Genomic DNA, 23,469 nt, shown 5'->3' on the forward strand with positions numbered 1-23,469 from the left:
AAGCTTATAGTTATGGGCGTGTGTGTATGAGAGTGTGAGTATCAGTGTGTATATATGGCCGAACTCAGGTACAGAAGTTGCCTACTGTTTTTCCGGCCTATTCTAGACTTGCGTGTACAAGTATGGTAAGATTTGACTCATCACTCAACTCTGTTATCATTAAACAGAGAACAGATAACAATGTTTAAATAATTTAAACCAGTAACATTTTCCACCATTTTCTGCTTTAGCTCCATGTTCTAGCCTGAAACTAGATTTTAGACTAAAACAGAAGTTTATGGATAACACATTGTTTATTAAAAATCGAAATGTTCAAATTTTCTAATTCGAAACAAGTGCTGTTGTCCGTTGCATCGAGCTGTGGAGCAGTGGAACTGTGTTCTCTGGAATGATGGATGGTGCTCCATCCAGTATTTTTGGGAGGAATTGGGAAGTTGGGGATGAGGTGCAGTGGGAATCACCCAACATCCTGACCTCACTAACGATCTTGTCACTGAATTCAATCAGATCCTTAGAGCAATGCTTCAGAATCTAGTAGCAAGCCGTCCCTGGACAGTAGAGCAGGATGAATTCTTTCTTAATGCCATTGATTTTAAAAGAAATGATGAATGAGCAGGTGTCCCAATACTTTTGTCTATACAGTGTATATTACCATGACTCATGACATGTCCTCATTTTTTTTTACATGACTGTAACTGTCCAGTCACAGAGAGCGGAAATGAAGTTCTGCAGCATCTGGAAGCGAGCGGAGAAACGGCTGACCAGGGGAGGGAGCTAACAGGTCGGTATATTCAACCTCTAACCAGTTCACACTTTTACTTTACAAGCGCTGCTTGTAAAGAGCCTTTACTTCCAACACATCCCCCCTTTCTCAGTCTCCCTTAGAACCTGCAGAGGGACCCCTCACTCTCTGCTTCCAGCTCAACAGTCTCTCCGTCTCTCTCCCACTCGCTCGCTTTTTTAACTGGTGAGGGGAGGGTGAGCGAGAGGGAGAGAACGAGAGAGAGAGAGAGAGGGAAAGAGAGAGAGACTGCTGTGGCATTCATAGGCAGACAGCGCAACCGCTAGCACCTCTTCCTCCAGTTTTTTTTCCCTTGCCTCACTCACTGTTTATGGAAAAGGGCTATTTTTCCTACTCTGAAACAGAGGACACCTTTTTAAACAAGGCAAAAGAAGGTGGGAGAGAAACCAGAAACCAGACAGAAGCAGGAAAAAACCCCAAACAACAGAAAGCAGGAGAAGAATCTTTCCAGTGATGAGGAGACAGGAATGAAACCGGAATGAACTGAGAGCGGGAGGAAAAAAAAACACCTCCCGTGATCAATCCCCCCCCCCACCCCCCCCACCCCAGAAGGAGAAGAGAGGGAGCAAGGAACGGGAGAGAAGACGGAAGGCGCTGGAGTATTCGTTTTTTTCTTTCGTTTCATTTTTTTCTTCTTCCTCATCGTGGTGCTGGCAGGCGCCTCGTCCTTCCACCTGTTCGCTCTCTCCATCATCTGCCTGCTCATCTACTTCTCCATTTACCTGGTGTACAATTTCGCCTACCTATGACCCACACCAGAGAGAGCAAGAAAGGGGAAGAGAGGGGCTTTCCTCGTTTCTTTGCTTCTTTTTCCACTCTGGCTTCACCCCTCCGTCATCCGTCGCTCCTTTCCATCGCCTCTCCTCGGACCATCCCCCCTTTCTCCCGCTCTCTCTCTGCTCCCTAACTGCCTCCTCCGGAAAACCGCTCCGGCGCTCACTGAATGAAAAAAAAAAGTTGGACCGGAATAAAAAAAACCCATCAGAAAGAACACATTCCTCCTCTTTCAGTTCTTTCATCCCTTTCTTTTCCTCCCCTTTCCCTTTTCCTTTCCCTTTTTCCTTTTCTTTTTTCCTCCCTCGCGCCTCCACTGCCTGCCCCCCCCCTCTCTCCTCTCCCTCTTCTTTTCTTCACTCCTTTTTTTGCCGGACGCTTTAAAGTTCCTCTAGGTAGGTTCCAACAACCTGTTTAGTGTCTGTCCGACCTGTTTTGTTTTTTATGTGTGTGTGTGTGTGTGTGTGTGTGAGTGGGTGTGTATGTACCTGTACGCCCCCCCCCATCTTTTCTTTGCGTGCTCACAGAGCACACCTTGACACACACCTTTCACGCATGCGCTAAAGAAAAAGACGCCATCCCTCCATCCTGACGCTGTCCGTCCTCCAAACTCTCCCTCCCTCCGTTTTCTCGGTGTAGTCCGTTCAGTGAAGGGTCTCCAGTACAGGGCCAGTCTGTTGCTCTTGAAACACACACCCACACATACACATACACACGCATAGGCACACACACACACACATACACACAGTCAGCCTGCAGCTGCATTTGCATGCAGTCACCATTAAAAGACAAAGTCAGCTTATTTTCCTGTTGTCCTGTCATTAAAAAGTCCGTCTTTAGTCTCTGGTTGAGGCCTACGAGCAACACCACACCCAGTGAAGTGAAGGCTGCTGCAGCGGGAAGCAGTTTCTTTAATTCAACAGGCCTCCCGAAGCAGAAACCAAGCGCCGCTCTGATTTTTTTGAAATGCTATGTAGGCGTTCACTCGGAGGCAACGCGAATATGCTGTAATTTATGTAGGCTTGCACCAGGAGAGAGCAGAAATAGCTTGCCATATTGATGTAGGCCCATCTATGAAACCTTCTGCTTCCAGTTCTGACCTCACCAACAGGTCTACTTCATATCCGGTCCTTAGTCTGAGTTGACTGGGACCAGTGTTTAAAATCATAGGAAGTTCTTAATACCCCCTCATCACACAGTTCAGTGTGCTGAACTCAGTTTTCCTTTCCTTTTTTTTTTACTCTAATACCCCTCTCATCTTCCACAGCTGGCTCCGGCTACTCCACGTTACGGACCCCGCTTTTATCGGGTGTTTCATTTTCATGTGTCACTCCTTCATATTTATATTTCTCTCCCCTCACCTCCTCCGCCTCGTCTACCACCTGGGAAGCGAGCTCGCACTTTTTCTGGCCTCCTCCTCCTCCTCATCATCATCATCATCACCGCTATCATCATCCCCCTCTCCTTCTCCCTCCCCCTCCCTCCTCGCTCCATCTCTTGCGGGTCCCCCTGATCAGCTGACGTGTGAAGGCGCCGTGTCCCAGATGGCAGGGGAACAAAACCCATTTGTGAATTAAAAAACAACAACAACAAACAAACAAACAAAAAACTTTTTCCAGTCCATTCACAGACTCATCCCCAAGTATTCCTCCTCTGCCCTGATACTGGTCATTTAGAAAAACGGATTTGCTGCCTCCGTTTATTGTTGCATGTACATTTAGTCATTGGGGGGTTGTGCAAGTTCTTAGTAAGCAACACAACGCCGGCATTGATAACGAGGGGTAGATGTGCTGGATGTTTGTTTTTATAGAGGGTGGCTGGAGAGCTTTAACAGATTCAGCTCTATAGATTACAGTTCCATTTTTTTGTTTAATGCACCAGTGGTGACTAGAATGTGATTGGCAATGGACTGTAAAAGTACTGGGAAAATGTGAGGATTAAGGCTTACTGACATTTCGCTGGTATCTGCATTTTTATCGGTATCATATTTTTAAACCTGTGATAATGTTTCAAAAGTGACACCCCTGTTGTAAAGTAGTTTGCTTTTAGTCTTTTTTTCAGACGTTTGTTGACTTTTCTCGTGGTATTTACCTTGAGTTCCACCAATATTTACAGTGAATGTACAGTAACCTTCTGTGTAAGGTTACTGTACTTTCTATAAAATAAAAAATACACATCTTCTGTCAGGTTCCCAGATATTCTTTTAACATAGAGTAGCAGTACTTAGTAAACCTGGGTTCATTACTGCTATGAATGCAAACACAAAGATCATCTGATGTTCACTGTAAAGTACTGTAAATTACTGTGGAAAACATCATGATATCGAATTTGACCAATGCTGACCGGTACTAGTGAGGATGCCTCCATTTCATCCATGCGTGTCTTGCTCAAACAGTCCCTTCCCCTTGTTTTTTTTTTTTTTTTTTTTAAATTCTCTTTTTCTTCCCGTCATGGTTTTCTCCCATTCCTAAATGACATTCCACTTGGATTTACCAGGTTTACATAGCCTACTATTACAGCTCCTCCTTACTGCTTACTATTTCTCTTGAATCTCAAGGACTTTTCACATCCTTTGAAAACCTGCGATTCGCCTACACGGACATGTCAGGGGAGACCCTCTTGCGTTTCTTGTATTTTCTCTGTCCCCCCTGTGCCGTTTGTCCAGTCATCACCCAGACATTAATGAGAAAACACTGCAGAAATGGTTAGAATGGTAAGTATCACAGGACGGCATGTTAACACCCATTTATTGTGTATGTGTGTGCATGTGTATGTGGTCTCTGTGGGTTTGCAAAGCTGTCAGTCAGTCAGTGGCCTCGACACTGAATGTCCAGGACACTGCAGACTACATAGGGTGGATTTAAGACATACAAGAAGTATGGAGCATAATCATAATCTCTGACTGACAGTCATTTTTTGGGATTTCCCAGTAAAATGACTTCATGTCCATCACACCTATACAGTCGTCCTGTATGGTCATTTTTAAAAAATACAGTACGCATCTACTAAAATTGAAATCAGCAGATTCCAAGAATTTAGTTAAAAATTAGTAGTTTAAGATTAGTATTTTAAGATTAGTAGCTTTTGGCTAGGGCTGGGCGATATGGTAAAAATACTGTATCACAATATTCAAAGACTTTCCGATACACAATATTTATCACAATACATGCAGATTGTTAAAAACTACTATTCAGATCCTCTCCTGTTGATTTTTATTCAAGATCTGCTGCTTTTCATCTTATTAAACCAGTCTAATTACACTGTAATGAAACGTGCAGCTGATCAGTGTTTATTAAGCACAACATTATCCTCCATATAATTAGAAAAGCATATTGCTATCACGATAAAAAATGTTATCATGAAACGATAAAATATAGCTCTACTTTTGGCCCAAAATATCGGCCAAATCACGTCAATAATGTCAATCACTTTTTTGTGCAGTTATGTCTTGGATAAATATATCTAACAGTACCCATTTTACTGTTTTGTTTGGATTTCATTTTCACAACGAAATGTGGGTTCTCTAGACAGTCTCAGTGACCCCAAATTACTAGACAAATGATATTAATAAAAAATAAGGGTTATAGTTTGATTGAGTAGATTTTTTTTATTTTTTATTATTAGATTTGTCCTCGGGTAAGCTCAGAAAAAATTGTGGGGCCACTGCCTGGGCCACCCAATATCTAGAAAATGTATTTTATTAAAAATATATACATTTTACTTATTTATTTTTGTTTTTTCTATTCACACACACCAGACTACTCTGTGTCTGACCATTCAGCTGTAAATATAGAGTGGACAGTGGTATCTAGGTGTAAAACACAGGCAAAAACATGAGGCAAGACTGTACTGAAGGGCATCGTTCATACGAATACAAGACCTTTATCCCAATACAGGCTTATTCCAACAGGCATCGGTTGTCATTAGCTTGCTGTGGTGAAATGACATAGAAACGGACAAATTCGGTCCTTAAAATATCTATGTAGGTTAATATCAGCTTACACAAGTGTTATGTAGCCTTAAAATGCTACCTTCAGTAGAGTGTTCTCATACATGAGCATTTTGTGAAGAGTGAACAGAGCCAATCATTGCAAGGTAATAGGTTATTATAAATAGATACACTATATGGACAAAATTATTGGGACACTTGCTCATTCACTGTTCTTCTGGAATTAAGGTTATTGAAAAAGAGAGTGTTCTACTTTTGTTGGAGCAACTGCCCCCCACTGTCCAGGAAAGCATTTCTGTAGATTTTATAGGCATATTGCTGTGAGGATTTGATTGCATTCAGTGACAAGAATGGATGATCTCCACAGCATCTCATTCCCAACTCCGCCATATTCACTATTCTAGCACAGTGCTGGAGGCTTTATTCTCCTCTAGTCTATGCCCGGAATTGGTATTGGCACGGTGCCAATTGTTTCGTGTCCATCTACTCTATAGAGTCCCGTTCTATTGGCAGTAAGTATCTACAAGGACTTGGCAAGCTGTTTTTGTGCATTTGCACATCTTTGTCAGCAATGGGTACAACTTAAAGTAGCTAAATGCATTCATTAGAAGGGGTGTCCACAAACATTTGGACATATAGTGTAAGTGATGTGTGTAAGAGAGAGTGAGATGTTCGCAGAGTTTGTGGAGACAGGTTGCCATAACTGAGATGCCCACAGGCACCAGAGGATTGCAATCTGTCCCTGAGCCGAGCACCATCAACATCCACGCTAGTGGAAGCTCTGCTCGCACGCACACCTCAAAGAGCAAATGCGCTCGAATGGCATGTGACGTTTTTCTTTGCCTCTCTTTTCTCTAGCGGCTGGAGAAGAGCACGACGGACAGCGCAGGTGGATATCACCAACACGGTGCAGCAGACAGTTGAAGAACCTCAGAAATCCAAGAGCCGAGGAAGCCTTTCTTTAACCTTAAACAACTTTTATTCTGAATGAAGAAAGAAAGCCAAAGCCCCTCGTTGTGAATTGTGGGTTGAGGACACAGCCGCTCACAAGCTGAACATAAAATGAGCTTGTAAAGAAGTTTTCACCCCAAGAGTGTGTTTCCAATTTGCCTTTTTTTGTCTGAGTTTCACTTCCCTTTTTTTTGCGGTCCAGAAGAAGATGTCAACGAAGACGTAGGCCTCAGGTGTGACAGTCGGTGTGTTTACACACGTTTCTGTCCATATTCTGACTGATAGAGCAGGTTCACACTTTGAGTCTTACTCAACATTATTTGGTCTCATTTCTGACTGAGAGATTCGTATATTTTGGACCTTTTTTTTCTTAATTAATTTCTGGACTCATCTGTTGCCTTCAAACCCTAGTCTGGATCTACACTAAGGCCAAACCACTTCAGTCTCCGCACCTGCCCTCCTTCCTACTTCCTACTTCTGCGGACCTCCTTGTGCTGCTTCACCAGTCAGTCATCCCTCCATCCGAGGCTATGAGAGGAAGAGAGGAGACCCAGCTCACACCACCATGCCAGAGTTGAGGAGAGAGGATGACAGTTGGGCTGGCAATGTTCAAGGTAGGAGAAGACTCTGACTCTCTCACTCTTTCCCCCCCCCCTTACTCTCTATCTCTCTGTCTTTCCCTCTTTCTATCACACTCTTTTATTCTCTGTCACTTACTGTTCCTCTCTCTCTCTCTTTCTCTCTCTCTCAGTCTCTCTCCCCCTATTTCTCTATATCGTCGCTTTCTCTCTCTCACTAACTATTCTCTCTCTCTCTCTCTCTCTCTCTCTCTCTCTCTCTCTGTCTCTCTCTCTCTGTCTCTCCCTATTTCTCTATATCGTCTCTCTCTCTCTCTCTCTCTCTCTCTCACTATTCCCTCTCTCTTTTTTCTCTCTCTCTCTCTCTCTCTGTCTCTCTCTCTCTCTCTGTCTCTCCCTATTTCTCTATATCGTCTCTCTCTCTCTCTCTCTCTCTCTCTCTCTCTCTCTCTCTCTCTCTCTCTCTCTCACTATTCCCTCTCTCTTTTTTCTCTCTCTCTGTTTCTCTCTCTCTCTCTCTGTCTCTCTCTCTCTCTCTGTCTCTCCCTATTTCTCTATATCGTCTCTCTCTCTCTCTCTCTCTCTCTCTCTCTCTCTCTCTCTCTCTCACTATTCCCTCTCTCTTTTTTCTCTCTCTCTGTTTTTCTCTCTCTCTCTCTCTCTCTCTCTCTCTCTCTCTCTCTCTCTCTCTCTCCCTATTTCTTTATATGGTCTCTTTCTCTCTCTTCCTCACTATTCTTCTCTCTCTCTATCTTTCTCTTACTTTGTCTTCCTCACTTTTTATTTTTATCCCTCTCTCTCTCTCTCTCTCTCTCTCTCTCATTCACCATTCATTCTCTCTCTCCCTATTTCTCTATATTGTCTCTCTCTCTCTCTTCCTCACTATTCTTCTCTCTCTCTATCTTTCTCTTACTTTGTCTTCCTCACTTTTTATTTTTATCCCTCTCTCTCTCTCTCTCTCTCTCTCTCTCTCGCTCTCTCTCTCCTCCGTTTTCTTACCATTTCTTTTCTCCTCTCGCTCTCTTTTTTTTCCTCTCTCGTTTTCTCTATCTCACTCTTTCTCTCTCTCATTCTATATTTCTATCTCTCCCCCTCTCACTTTCTCTCTTTCCCTCTTGGCTCTTTCACTGTCTCCCTCTCTCTAACATCCTTTTCATCATTCTGTCTCTCTCGCTTTCTCTTTTTCCTTTCTTCTCTCGTATTATTTCCTGCCTCCTCTCAAGCTCTTACTGTATTCCCCTCCCTCCTTCTCCATATCACTCTCTCTATCCTGTTCTCTTTCTTTCTCTATGTTGTTTCTTCTTCTTGTTTCTTTTTGTTTATCGCTTCACTTTATGAATATGTGAACGAGTGTGTGTGAGCGTGAGTGTGTGTTTGTGATGCCTGCAGCCTTGTTGTCTTCTTCTGCAGGCGTTCTCCCAAATTGCTTGCGGTCCTGCCGTCTTCTTTCAAGCTTGAGTAATGTGCCTATAGTCTCGTCCAGACATTGCTACTAAGTGGGTTAACTAGAAAGAGAGAGAGAGAGAGAGAGAGAGAGAGAGAGAGACTGAAATAGAGAAAGATGCACTACCCCCCCATCCTGGTTCCCTTTCTCAGAGCTGTGTTCCACAGAACTAATGAACTCATTCGGAGAGAAGGAGGCGGTGTGTGTGTGCGCGTGCATGTGTGGGTGTGTGGGTGTGTGTTAGGGGGCAGGACTCGTCAGCTAGCCTGAAATCTTTGATGATGTGTCCCTGCCTTCTGACTCTCCTTTGCTTATTAATGTAAGGTGACAGATTTGCTTTACCCTTGCTCAGTGGGGTCGGCACAGCTGCCAGTCACGCTCGCCTTTGATTGACAGGCACCAGAGGGATTAAGGAAGAGAGAGCGAGAACGTCTTTCAAATCTTCCCCAGCATCACTGCGAGGTTCTGTTGGCCTGGCAACGGGAAGTTGGGTTGGCGTGGCAACGGAACACAGGGGCAATGCCGGAACCCTTTTGTGACATAACTGTTACTGTTCTAAACTGTTGCGCGGCGTGTTTGTTACTAGGGCCAACACTGTGCCCTGTTCGCTGTCGGCACATTATTTCGGTCTTCCATTTTGTAGTGGATGACGGAAACAGTGCAGCGCAGACGAAATTTGGCCTACATGTTTTGATGTGAAAATGATCTACAAATTCAATCACACTTTATATTAAGTGACTTTAATAACTGTGTAGTTACACATTGATAACCATGCAATAACAGTGTGACTACTGGTGATGTTGTTACAGATGGGTTACACTAGTACTCATGTACATAGTATGTCATGTAATTACACAAGCATGTCTCAAAAGGTGTAACAGCCTATTTTCCCTTATGAAGTTACACATGTGTACTAAGACGAGGGTAATTCTGTCACCATCCTGTTACAGTCATTGAGATGCATTTGTGTAATTAAGAGTCAAATCTGCAGTTGATACACATGTGTAATTACACAATCTGCACTACTATATTGCATCTGTAAGAGCGAAGACATTAGTAAGTAGGTAAGATGTAAATGGGACACAGGCAACCTATATTTGGTAGTGTGGAAGATTACAGAATATTCACATCTACACCTAATAGCCTGTTTACACCTGGCATTAACGTGCATTTTGTAGGTGTATAGTATCTGGGTTTACATTAGCCGCATTGTGTTTACACTCTCCACCGAAATGCATCTGCACTTTCGTCTGTAATCACGTACATCAATTCCAACGGTTTCTCACCAAGGTGGTCTGGATTTGGGAGACAGTAAAGAGTCTTGAGGAACAGTCAGGGTTCCACAAGACAGAGGGACTAAAGATGATTCCAAAAATTCTAAGGACTACTTAAAGTGCAAGGGAGCTGGGAGTGTGAACAGCCTCTAAATGGGAACATTTTGATAATATAGGTGCTTCTCAAGTCATGGTGGTTGATGTTGTTGAACCTGGTGCTTTCACTTTCCCTCAGCTCTGCACACTTTTGGAAGTTATACAATGGGAAAATCTTAAACCTGATCCATTCTGTGATCCTTTACAATGCCCTGTATAGAAAACTATGGTGAGCACCGTATAAAACGCAAGCTCAGTATAGAGCACTGTTGTAGGAAGCACTGTATATAGCACTACTGTGGTGAGCACTATATAGAACACTATTGTAGTGAGTACTGTAGAACAATACTATAGGTCGTGCTTTACAGAACTTGTAAGAGCACTGTATATAACAGTATAGGGAGTGCAATATAGAACACTGACATAGTAAGCACTGTGTAGAGCACTATTATATAGAGAGCTATGTATAACACTAATATAGAGAGTACTGTACAGAATACTCTTATAGTTAATCATGAACACTATATAAAACTATTGTAGTGAGTACTGTATAGAGAGATACTATAGGTCATGCTTTACAGAACTTGATTATAAGGAGCACTGTATAGAACATTAATTTAGTAAGCACTATATAAAGCATTATTATATGGAGTGCTATATAGAGCATTGTTATAGAGTACACTATATAGAACACGGATATACTAAGCACTGTGTAGGGCACCAATATAGGAAGCACTGCATATGGCACTATTATAGGGAGAGCTATATAGAGCACAGTTATAGGGTGCACTATAAAGAATGCTGATGTAGCAAGCACTGTATAGAGCACTATTATAGTGAGCACTGAATAGAACACTATTGCCGTGAGTACTGTATAGAAGGATATTATAGGGATAGCGCTGTATAGACCGCTGTTATAGGGAGTATGATATAGAGCACTGTTATATGGATAGATATGTATTTTACTATATAGAACACTGATATAGGGTGCACTACATATAACACTAATATAGAAAGCACAATATAGAGCACTGTACAGAACACTACTATAGTGTGCACTGTATAGAACACTGCTATAGGGAGCCCTATATAGAACAATAGTATAGTGAGCCCTATATATATAACAATATTATAGGGAGCCATATATAGAACAATAGTATAGTGAACCCTATATTATAGGGAGCACTATATAGGACAATATTATATGGAGCATTATATAGAACAATATTATAGGGAGCACTATATAGGACAATATTATAGGGAGCCCAATATAGAACAATAGTACAGTGAGCCCTATATAGAACAATATTATAGGGAGCACTATACAAAAAAACAGTATTATAGGGAGCACTATATAGAACAATATTATAGGGAGCACTATATAGAACAATATTATAGGGAGCACTATATAGAACAATATTATAGGGAGCACTATATAGAACAATATTACAGGGAGCACTATATAGAACAATATTATAGGGAGAACTATATAGTTCTGTACAGTGCTCACTAGAGTAGTGGCTTATATACTGCTGCCCGTAAAGTGCTGATTTTTCGATGTAGAAAATGAAATAGGTCGGATGAGCTGCAGGCATCGTGCTGTTTAAACTGCTTGATGCGTGACGGTGCACGCGAAGCGCCTTTTTTGTGTGTTATTCGGAGTGTGTATGAGGGTGAGTGTGTGTGAGCTAGAGACGACCTGTTCTCTCTGATCGATGGAGTGTGTGCTCGTGTCAGCGGGAGAGATGGACTGATAGACATGAAGGTCATTATCCTGAACTGGGCTCGTCCAAGCGGCTTTAACAACATTGACCAACCAATTAGGAGGGATTTAGGTTAGCGTGTGTGTGTGTGTGTGTGTGTGTGTGTGTGTGTGTGAGTGTGTGTGTGTTCATCACCTGCGGCGATGGTTTATCAGTTTATTAATGTGCACCTGTTTGCACCTCCATAACAATTAGAGGAAAAGCTGGCAGTGTTCCTTGTTGTGCTGAAAGGACTAGGACCAGCTCACACAGTGTCTTCATGACAACTGATCATTATAGTGGCTTATTAAACCACAGTGCTAATGTGTTACAGAGAGCTTTGCTAATAATGCTGCCAGTGTTTGGTGGGATATTGGACTGTTCTTTAATAACAACAGGCTGATTGTCGTAAGGAGCAGTTTACGTCGTTCAGTGTGAACTGAAGCCATAGTTTGGCTTTTTAACCCATAAACCATTGAGCTAAAAAACCCCTAGAACATTAGATAATCGGACTATAATATCTATCTATGTCATTAATTTTTCAACATTTCTACCCCCTTATTTTCTCTTTAGCCTCACCCTGGTTGTATTTCCTTTGAACACTACCTGTAATTATAATCAGGGCTAAATAAAAAGCATTTGTTACACTGTATTGGTCTCTATAATATTTAGATTTTGTATAATCTTGCAGAATGTTTCAACATGCGAATATTGCAGCACGTTCGCTGAGGTTTCTGATCAGTGACCTTTTAGCAGCTCATTTTAAGCATCATTTCATTATCATCAGGAAACCTAGGCTATGGCTAAGAAAACTAGCCCTAAGCTTTCTAGTTAGGTTAATCTAGCTTTAGTGTGTAAACAGTATACATAAACTAAGTAATCTCATCAGTGACAAATTGTATGATCAGTAAACACGATACATACAAAAGTATTGAGACACCTGCTCATTCGCTGTTTCTTCAGAACTTGTTAAAATGTTCACCCTGGTTGGAGTAACTGTCTGTACTGTCCAGGAAAGGCTTTCTACTAGATGTTGGAGCATTACTGTGTGGATTTGATAGCATTCAGCGACAAGAGTGTTAATAAGGCCAGGATGTTGGATGATCACCACCTCAACTCATCCCCAACCCCTCAACTCATCCGAAAAGTATTGGGAGCACCATCCATCATTTCAGAGAACACAGTTCCACTGCTCCACAACTCGGTGCTGGGGGGCTTTGTACTTCTCTAGCCCACGCCTGGCATTAGGCAGCCAATAGGGTCAGGTTTATCGGCTCCAGAGATTCCTTTTCTATTTGCAGTCTTTCTCTACAGGGACTAGACAAGCTGTGTGTGTGCATTTGCACATCCAATCATTATACAGATACAAAAATGATCCTAAATGCTTCCAGTAAGAAGAACCATTTACATGTTTAGCATGTATTGACAAGATGCTAGTATTACAGTGCAAGCCTTTCCAATGTGGTAATTGTGAAATAGAAGTTATCAGTCAGTGTAACCTTAGCCGTCTTTTTAAAGACTCTCCTGTGAGCCCAGCCATTTGTGCGCTTAAATTGTCAAGTGTGCAGAATGTCAGAGGTGTTCTTAACCGGCGTGCTATCAGCTGTTATTTTGAGTTTATTCTCCACTGTTTTCCAGTAATTGTCCTGTTCCAAGTGTCCATCTCTCCGTGTCAGTGAGCTTCAACTCGCTACCACTGTTCCTCCGTCCTCAGGCGGTTTTTCCTTGTTTGACACCTGCCTTCATGAGTTTTGACACTGTTCTTCTGGACATGGCTCACGTATTTTGACACATGCTCACATATTAAAGTGCTGGTTTAGTGCTTCTTTATAGTTGAATCTTATTGCTAATTGCTGTTAATATTGTATATATCTAAGATAAGGTAGGGTAACACTAATAATCTCCAAACGAAGTTAGAGACACCTTAAGCTCTTAACACAGAAAGGCTTATTACACACTAAGGTGTATTACTCAGTAACTACAGGAACTACTTCTGTACAAACTGATGGGGCTACTCTTTGGTAATAGACGTTCGTAGTAACACTTTCGGTCCGCCGGCAGGCCATAGGCTGTTTAAGGGGATAAGACACCTTTTTAATGAAGTATTTCCATCTGCTTGCCCACAGTATATTATTATATGCTGTCTAAGCAGCTCAGGACTGACCCACCTGGTCACTTCATGCGTCTTGACTATCAGGATTATATGTGGAGAAGACCAAGTGTGACCGCACCCAAGACACATTAAAAACAGATACAAATCAGATCACTCAAACCACTTCAGGAGGTGGTCTAAGATGCATTTGAGCCACATGCATCTTGTCATTTGACAACCAAAATCCCTCCCAGTACAGCCCAAACGCCAGTAATAATTGCCACCCAAGAAGCGTATTTGCATATTTCATCCCACGCAGCAATACGATTTAATTTGTTTGAATATCAAGTGTAAATGCATGTGTGCGAACTGGATACTAGTCACGTGAAGTGATCTCTCCCTATTGAATCAATTCCCATCTCCTACTCAGATCGCAATCAGCTGTCTTGATGGTTCACATTCGATAAATGTGACCTGTATCTGTCTGTAATGTAAACGAATCACTTTGTGACACCAATACCAGTAGAGGAAATCACTCTCTCAATCAAGGGAACAAAAGTAGTGTACGAGTGGGCGATTGGGGACAGACCCGTTGTCTCATGGTATCCATGTGTTGATCTTCATTTGGCCTTAACGAGGAACAGCTTGCTAATTAATTACCCATGACCAATGGGCAGGGAGAGTGATCCCATGCTCACATGCCATTGGTAGATGCAGAAGCAGGCCATCACCAAGCCCTGAAGGGAGGAAAAGATCCTTCACCCAAAAACCTGCTCCTCAAGCATGAGATGCAGCTATCACTGGGTGTGAGTGCATACATTGTGTTCATGTGGAGTAGTAGGAATATTAGGAAACTTTTTAATTAAATGATGGGCCATTTTTTATTATTCTTTGGTTAGTCTAAAATTTATGATGCACAGGTGGTACTGGTGTAACAATTAAAATATCTCTAATGCTTTTCTTGGAAACCACAGGCAATGAACTGTACTAATAGTTGAAAAAACACTGGCAAGATGCCATGGCATGGACTGTATTAAGAGATGGAAGGTGTTCATTATAGAGGCTGCTCTGTTTCACTCCCTGCCGACTTTCCACTCTGGCATCAACAGCCCATGGAGCACCACTGCTGTTGGAAGGCGAGAAGCCCATTCTTGGGAACACCTTCATCAAATCAAGTCAAATTTATTTGTATAGCGCTTTTTACAACTGTTGATGTTACAAAGCAGCTTCAGTTACACAATCAGTAATAGTAGTAAAAAGACAAGAAATCAGCAACATAAGAAAACATGAAACCCTTTCCTTCACCAAACCTTTCCTGCAGCTGCTCTAGAACATCTCACAAAGTTAACGGCTTCCGGCATGTTCCGACCACCTTTTGGCAGGTACCATACTATCATGCTTTTTGAACATCAGTCAGATCTCGTCCTTTACCCATGACTATCTTTTTGCACTCTGCTCCAACTGACTGGTGTGCTCGCTTATTTGTTCATGCAGCAAACACGGTTATGCTGTGACAACACTGTGCAACCTATTGTTTTGGTGCTCACAACGTTGTCACAGCGTAACAGTGTTTGGTGGGTACCGGGCGAAGGGTGGAAGTGTCTCGAAAGCCACTAACTTTGTGAGATGTTCTAGAGCAGCAGTGAAGGTGTACAGAGTTGGGACAATGTTGTGACAACCTATTGTTTTGCTGCCCACGATGTTGTCACAGCGTTGAAATGCACTGTATGTTCTAAAATATATGATGTGTGTCTGATATATGATATATGATGTATGATGTCTGTTGTCCGAAAATTGATAAAGGAACATGATTGGAATTTCGGAAAGGTAAAAGGTCTTATGATAAAGTTACCCAAAGATAGTAACAACATTGTTGAGAAAAAAAAAGTGTCACCTTTGAAAAACATTGTGGCAACATTGTCAGACAAGAGACAACATTGTGATAACGTTGTTGAGAAATTGTAAAACGAGCAACCTTTGGACAATGTTGTAATAAAAAAAGACAACATTGTGATAACATTGAGAAAACATTCAAGTTTGTAACCTCTGGACAACGTTGTAGCGAAGTTGTAAGAAGGAAGACAACGTTGTGATAATGTTGAGAAAACGTTGAGAAAACATAAACCGAGCAACCTTTGGACAACATTGTAAGACAAGAGACAACATTGTGATAATGTTGGTGAGAAAACGTAAAAAACGAGCAACCTTTGGACAACGTTGTAAGAAAGGGACAACATTGTGATAACATTGAGAAAACATTCAAGTTTGTAACCTCTGGACAACGTTGTAGCGAAGTTGTAAGAAAGTAGACAATGTTGTGATAACGTTGTTGAGAAAACGTTGAGAAAACGTAAACCGAGCAACCTTTGGACAACATTGTAAGACAAGAGACAACATTGTGATAATGTTGGTGAGAAAAAGTAAAAAACGAGCAACCTTTGGACAACGTTGTAATAAAGGGACAACATTGTGATAACATTGAGAAAACATTCAAGTTTGTAACCTCTGGACAACGTTGTAGCGAAGTTCTAAGAAAGTAGACAATGTTGTGATAATGTAGTTGAGAAAACGTAAAAAACGAGCAACCTTTGGACAACGTTGTAAGAAAGTCGATAACCCTGAGACAACGTTGTGTGTTTCCTGGGAAACCCTGTCACAAGGCATTTGTGACGTCCAGGGCAGAGTTCATTCCAAACCAGGGGTGGTCATAATATTTTGGTATGATTGTGTACATGTGTGCACGTTAAAGTATGTTCTAGGTCTGGGACGGTTCCCTGTTTATTAGCACCATTTCCACTGTTAAACTGCACTGTCTGGGGGTGCTCCGTTGTCCCTCAATAAGCCCCTCGGTAAATGGCCAACATCTGAGGCCCACATACTTCATTCAGCTGTGTGTAAACTCTGTGAGTGTGTGTGTGTGTGTGAAAAAAAAGAGTTTAGCTCACATTAGTGATGCTGGTTACCTTCATGTGTTTATGTAGGCACATAACTGGGCTTATTTCTTCCACTTTGTGTATTTGCGTGTCTATGTATGTTTGTATGTGTGTGTGTGTCTGTGTGTGTGTATGATTGAGCTTATTTCTTGAGCAAAAGAAAATACCACTTAAATCTTCCTCTCCCTCTCTGACAGTCTTGCTGTGTTTGGATGCGTATTAGCATGTGTGTGTGTGTGTGTACGTTGGTGTGTGTGTGTGTCTGCTGCAGAGGGAATTATTTGGTGATGGAGAGAGGCAGGCGGCATACCTCCATAGTGTCAAACTGGATTACCAGACAAGCGCAATCCCCTCGCACACTGCACCACTTCAAAATGCTGTGTGTGAGGATGTGCATGTGTGTGTGTGTGCGTGTGTGTGTGTGTGTGTGTGTTTGCGTTTGTGTGTGTCTCTCCATGTATTTCCTGTCCTACAAAATGTTACAAACCTCACTCATCGCTTAGCACTGATAATCCAGTTATTTCTTGCTTTGTTTGTTTCGGTTTCTGAATTGAATCAGCACTTCTGAATCCATTTTGTACAAATACATCAATAAATGTTAATTGTGTTTCAGGCTGTTATCAGAGGGTTTCCTCCCAAGCCGAAACAGAGCTAATTTGAGGTTGGGATAAAACCTGCAATGGGTTTTTGTACAAACATTTTGTTTAATGCATAATTTATGGCCTTGCCAGGAAGAACTGAGCTCAAGGACTGCAAGAAAAATGAGCATATACGTGTTCCAGAAGTAATGAAAGAAACAGAGATAGGTGATGGAATGTAAGCAGAAGTGATGTAACACACACACACACACACATTATTCTGCCCAATACACAATTTCTATATTTAAAAACAGACAAGCATTCAAATTAGAGCCCAACTCAATGTATTGAGTGTGTTGGTTGGATATTGATGAGCCACAGCTTTATTTAGCTGGGAATTGAATTAGACTACAGACCGAGGGTGGGCAGTGGGGGCCAGAGTCTGGCACGGTTTGCTGAATTCTCAGACCTACTAAACTTTGCAATTAACAGGTGAGTTGAGTCAGGTGTGCTTAAGCAGGAAAAGCAAAGAGCTGTGCAGGAATCCCGCCCTCCAGGACTGGAATTGCCCACCCCTGCCTTATACAGTTGTGCCACTTGTGAGAACGAACCAACTAGTCAGTCTGAACTAGTCAGTTTGACACGAAACACCATCATGATTACATTAAAATGAACTAAATGTACTGGAACCTAACTTTTAGCAATACCTTTACTTTCTTTATTAAAAAATAAAGGTGCTACATAGACCCCAGGTCACTTGGCGTTTTGAGTATTAGGATTATATCTGGATAAGCCACATAAAAATGCAAGTGTAAACACACCCATTTAAAACAGATACAAATCTGATCACTCAGTATACTTCAGAAGGTCACATTTTATAGCAGTGTAAACACATCTGTCTCTCCCAGATGCACAACACCAGTAATTACTGCCGCAAATCTGCATTTTCCGTTCCACGCAGTTGGATTTTTGTCTGGCTAACCGGAGACGAATTTGTGAGAGTGTAAATGCATGTGGCTAAAATCTTTTCAGGATACAATTATATCATTTTTGGGGTTGTTTGAGTGAGGAACTTTTACACTGGTAAGGAAACTTTACTTGGATTTCACACAAACATCTGTTTGGTTCTTCATATTTGAGATTTTGCAATTTCTACAATAACATGTTTTGAAAAAAAATAAGTGAAATTCTGAGAAAAAACCCCACAAATTTTATGTAGCTCCTACCCCCGCATGGGAAATACAAATAATAACGTGTAGTTCAAATATGAAAAAACATAGGCTGGTATTATTGGTTATTGGAATTCTTCATGGGTCTGATCTTAATTTAATGCACCAGTGTACAGTACAGTGCAGTAGTCTTAAGCCATGTGGAATTGTTCAGTAGTATTTGTCTGGGTGCTAAGTGTATTTTCACTTCTAAAAACAATATATAACATTAAATATTAATAAGCCTAAATACAATAAAAAAGTAACAAAAATGAGCTTTTTGTTTTTTAAACTTGTGGATATGTTGTGCAGTGGATGGAAAAAAAGGTTTGGTTCCTGTTCGGCTTGATGCAGCTTCAGCCGCTGATTTGGATTTGTTCCTCTGATTTAACTTAGTAGTGAAGTATAATAAGGAACACCATAAGGACTGCAAAAAAGTGTTTTTTTCCAGTCTGTTCAGGTAAATACGTTTATATATTGTCTGAGATTGCTTAGGACCTGCTGTACCCCCTACGTAAAGAAATGCACCCAGAATGTTTTTCTTATTATTCATTATTATGAATTTTTGGAAATTTTTAGTAATTGTAGTTGGAAGAAAAATGCCTAAAACCAAATGCCTTCCAGGCATGGAAATCACCCCCAGTTTTAGACGCACCATATGGCCTACATGTATTTCATCTACTCCAGAGTTAATAGAAACTGCAGTGTGTTGTGTTGCTGGTTTATTCGTCCATGAAATGCTTCCAGACTTTAGGCTTTTTTGCTGTTGTGAAGTTTAGTAATCCTTTCAGATCACCTAGTCCTTGCATTATTTTGCATAGGCAAATGTTTCACAGCAGCACCGGGTAAATGGAAACTGTGCCAAATTCAGAGACAGCTGTTAGGGATTTATTAGTCCTGCTTTATTAGGCCTGCTTTTTTAATCCTGTAAAATCGACTAGCCTAAAAAATTTAATGAGACCAGTACACAAACTGAACAGTAGAGTACATTGCCTTCAATTTTCCAGTTATGTATCCATGGGGCATTTTAGGTTGTTCATAACCTACATGTCCAACAGTCACCAGACATCCTTTTTAATTAGTGACTATAGCTACTTTCAGGTGCATCCATTCTCGACGCTGGTCTTTAATTGAGCATACCCACAGCTTGTATAATTTCTACTGAAGAGTATTGGACACTCAAAAGCTCTAAAGGCTCATTTATAGTCTTTATAGTCTCTGCGTTTGGAAATGAATATGTTTTTAAACACTGTAACCGTCACTGCCAACCTACTTATATTCGTTCTTTATGTTGGCATGGATGGTAAGCAATATATTCACTATAGTCAAAGGTTTCTGACAACAACAAACATGGCGGCCAGAGAGGAGGTCATCATAGTGTAAACTGCCGTTAAATACTTTGCGAGTGTCTTCTTTGGCGTGTCCATTGTAACGACTGGAAGTATGGTATTAGGTGGGTGCTCTCGTGGAGAGGTGAATACTTAGCTCCATTAAGAGACACGCAGGGAGCACGTCGTGCAGGGGTTTCAGAGACGGTTTTAATGAGAATGAGAGCACCTCCACTTCGCTTGTCACAAATTCCCAGACAACACCAGCTGGAGAACCCAGGCTACAACCCAGCACAGTTCACCATACGCACTCACTCTCCCGCGCTTTCCTCCAAACTCTCCATGCACATGCGCACTGTACCCCACCTTAAAGTGACCGTTACATCATACAGCAGAGGTTGTGTTTTGCTTGAACTATTGGCCCTACACTACACTGCCCCCATCATTTCCAGTGGTCCTGCTCTGTTTTCAGAGAACGTGTACAAATATGGACAAAATTAATGTAGAGAATGTACGTATGTAGTGTGTAGAGCAGAGCTTTAAGACCAAGACCTCACTAATGTGATTGTGCCTGAGTGCCATCAAATCCTCACAGCAGTGAAACAAAGTAGAAACAAACTCCCTGTTAATATGAGACTCTGGATAAGCAGGTATTGACAAAGTTTCTGACTTTTGGCTTTAGAATGAATTCATCATTGTTTTCCTTTTCTTTTTGACCTTCAAGGTCAATAATCACGTTGTTGGCAAAAGAAATGTCCGAATCCTTGCTGACGAAACGAACAGCATCAGCGTAGTTTGGTGACACGCGCTTATCACGTCTGGACACTACCATAGTCCTCCCTCTCTGTTCACACACAGCTCAGCAGATTACATGGCTCGAAATGCTTGATTACTTAGGGAGACACATTGGCATATGGCCGCGATCTGGTTAATTCCGTCAGCATTGGCCTGGCCTGATTGTGCGCGTGTGTGTGTATGTGTGTATGTGCTCATAGTCTGCCGGTCCGGCTGGTCTTCAGATCAATACTGTTTGTAAATGTCATCTCGGCCAACTCTAATGGACAAGCCCAGTCCCCCCTTGGGCCAACTTTCAGGATTCCAGCCAATGATGCCCCAGGACCCAGGCCGCTCTCTCATCTGCAGCCAATTAGGTCTCGGTTCTGGAACCAGTGTCTCATCTCCAGCCAATCAGCAGAAATTAGGCCTCGGGCACTGCGCAAACGTGTCCGAGATGATCAAGAGAGTGTCATCAACTGGAACATAAAGGGACACTGATACAAGAGGGAGTGCCTGTGTGTGAGAACATACATTCTGTAATGGATGACAGTTATTGTCCAAAACTATCATTTGTACTTAAGGACTGATGGACACCCAGCAGGTGTCTACTGAGGATGTTGGGGAGCTTAAGATACAGATTAGCTGGACACCACAAAACCATCATTTCAAGGCCTAAGCTAATTTTATCACGAGGGCAAGCTTGACAGTTGGCAAAAAAGTTAGCTGCATTTTATGGCACGCAGACCTATCTCCCATAGACTCCAATGGAGCGTGAAAGGAACAGCTTGCTTTCATCTAAAATAGGCTTCCAGGAACTCCCAGCTTAACACAAGTGCAGTTTCCTCATGTCTCCAACTAGTCCTGAAGTATTGTGAGAACAGGCAGTAGTACATCCCGGTTTATAACCATAAATATTGGTGAAATTAGCTGCATGCATGTGCTCCCATCACTGACACAGGTGTTTAGGTTTGCACACACAGCAATAAAACGTGATGCTCTGGAGCAGGCACACATGAGCCTAAAGTCACCAGTCCCAGTGCTAAAGGTCGGCTAGAGGAGCATAATGCCCCCAAGCACTGGGCTGCAGAGCTGTGGACCTAGGTTCTCTGGAGAGGTACAGCTTTAGCTAACACTTTCAGGATGAGTTGGAAGTGTTTTTTTTGCGATCCAGGGCTAATCATCTAATATTAGAGCCTTTTCCAAAGAGAAGATATGGACTCCTTCTCAGTTCTTTTGATATTGGTACGTTAAAGAGGAACATCAGGAAAATGACTGTCTGGTAGCTGCTTGTGTGTTGTTTTGATAGTGACTTGATAGTGATAAAAAAGAATGTCTGCCTGCCAACGATTCCAACGAAGCTCAGAAAAAAGTTTCAGGTTTACTTCATGTAGTGTGACATCAGTGCGGACAGAGGGCCTGGCTTAAAAACAGTGAACCTGCCCTCAGTTTGCTTACGTAACACTTTCGCATTCGCCTTCAGCTAGAGAAGCGTTTCCCCAAACTGGCCATGGCACACTGCTCTGCACATTAAAGTGTTTCCCCTGCTTCCAACACAACTGGTCCACAACTAGTGTAAACCATTGCCAGACCGCACTAACACTGAGAAATCAGCCACAATCCCTACTCTCACTCAGACTATACAAAAAGAGCCGCACGCTAGGCTTGCTTAGGTCCACGGCATTGTGTGAGCCTGCTGGCTGAAAGAGGGGACATTGAATGCGGTGCGAGAGGAGGTGGATGTGCAGCAAGCCAGCCAGAGTACGAGCTAGGCTAATGGCTAACTCTAGGTGTTTATGTGGTCATTTAATGTGGCTATTGTTACTGTGGTATTAAAATGTATCCTGCTTGTGTTGGAGTAACTGTCTACTGTCCAGGGAAGAAGGCTGTCTACTAGATTTTGGAGCATTGCTGTTAGGATTTGGTTGTATTCAGTGACAAAAGCATCGGTGAGGTCAGGATGTTGGATAATTACCACCTCACCTCATTCCCAACTCCCCAGCTCATCCCAGAAGTACTAAACAGTGCACCATCATCATCCCAGAGAACACAGTTCCAATGCTCCACAGCTCAATGCTGGGGGGCTTTATACCCCTCTAGCCCACACCTGGCATTTGGCAGGTGCCAATAGGGTTGTGTTTCTCCATCTGCTTCACAGAGCCAGATTCTATTGGGGGTACTTCTCTACAGAGACTAGCTGAGTAGCTGAATGCATTCATTAGAAAGGGTGTCCACAAACATTAACATTAGGCTTATTGTATAACTGTACCGCTGTCCCCGATGTTTGGATACCTGTGAATAGCAGAACCGTGTAGTTGTATACAGAAATGCTCGTTTTAATGGTCTGATGAAGCTGCCTGGAGGAGATAAAATGGCTGATGAGATGATAATTGGACATTTCAGTAAGCCTGTCTGAGATGAAAGCATGCGATATCTCGCATATATGAGACGCGTGAGCTCTGTGGTCGCCCGCGAGAAAGATTTCCTCTGATTTCAGACGTCATCTTAAAACATGTTCAGCAGACTGCATGACAGAAGTAGCAGAGTAAGCTTTTATGTAAAAATACAGCACGGTACGTTCTGATTTCAGAATAGTAATGCAGTGACCCTGCCACTCAGCTCCTTCCAATACTAGAAGATTGCCTTCATATTTCACGTTACACATCTCTAATCTGGGAGCCAGAGTGGAACCACCAACCTCAGTACTGTAAAGGAACATACTGAGTCGGTCTACAGTGACGTTTTGAGTGTAAGCTACTGTTTGCATTGCGTGAGCACTGAATAACTGATGGACCAACAGGAATTGAAAAGCCAGCATTGCGAAGAGTGGATCCACCCTCAGTAGCAGAGGCTCTCCCGCTCTCTCGGCATGTTTGAAAAACGCATGTTACGGGGTTGATAACGAGCATGCGGAGGCAGGGCTCAGTGAGGCATGGGCAGGGTGGA

At 42.2% G+C, this 23,469-nt stretch overlaps 1 protein-coding gene across 3 annotated transcripts in view; it reads left to right on the forward strand.

Annotated features, from left to right (window-relative positions):
• Positions 1-992: 992 nt before the first annotated feature.
• grin2bb (glutamate receptor, ionotropic, N-methyl D-aspartate 2B, genome duplicate b) overlaps positions 993-23,469 on the forward strand; it is a 152,862-nt gene continuing 130,385 nt past the window's right edge. Inside the window, exons 1-3 of one of the 3 annotated variants that reach the window (XM_072657869.1) lie at positions 993-1,971; positions 4,134-4,289; positions 6,384-7,090. In XM_072657869.1, coding sequence (XP_072513970.1) covers positions 7,064-7,090 — 27 coding nt within the window. In that variant the 5' untranslated portion in view covers positions 993-1,971; positions 4,134-4,289; positions 6,384-7,063. The remainder of the gene's footprint in view (positions 1,972-4,133; positions 4,290-6,383; positions 7,091-23,469) is intronic. The other 2 variants (XM_072657868.1, XM_072657870.1) reach the window with 2 other exon arrangements.

This window comes from Salminus brasiliensis, chromosome 15 (assembly GCF_030463535.1).
Source record: "Salminus brasiliensis chromosome 15, fSalBra1.hap2, whole genome shotgun sequence".
In the NCBI taxonomy this organism is placed as follows: Eukaryota; Metazoa; Chordata; class Actinopteri; order Characiformes; family Bryconidae; genus Salminus; species Salminus brasiliensis.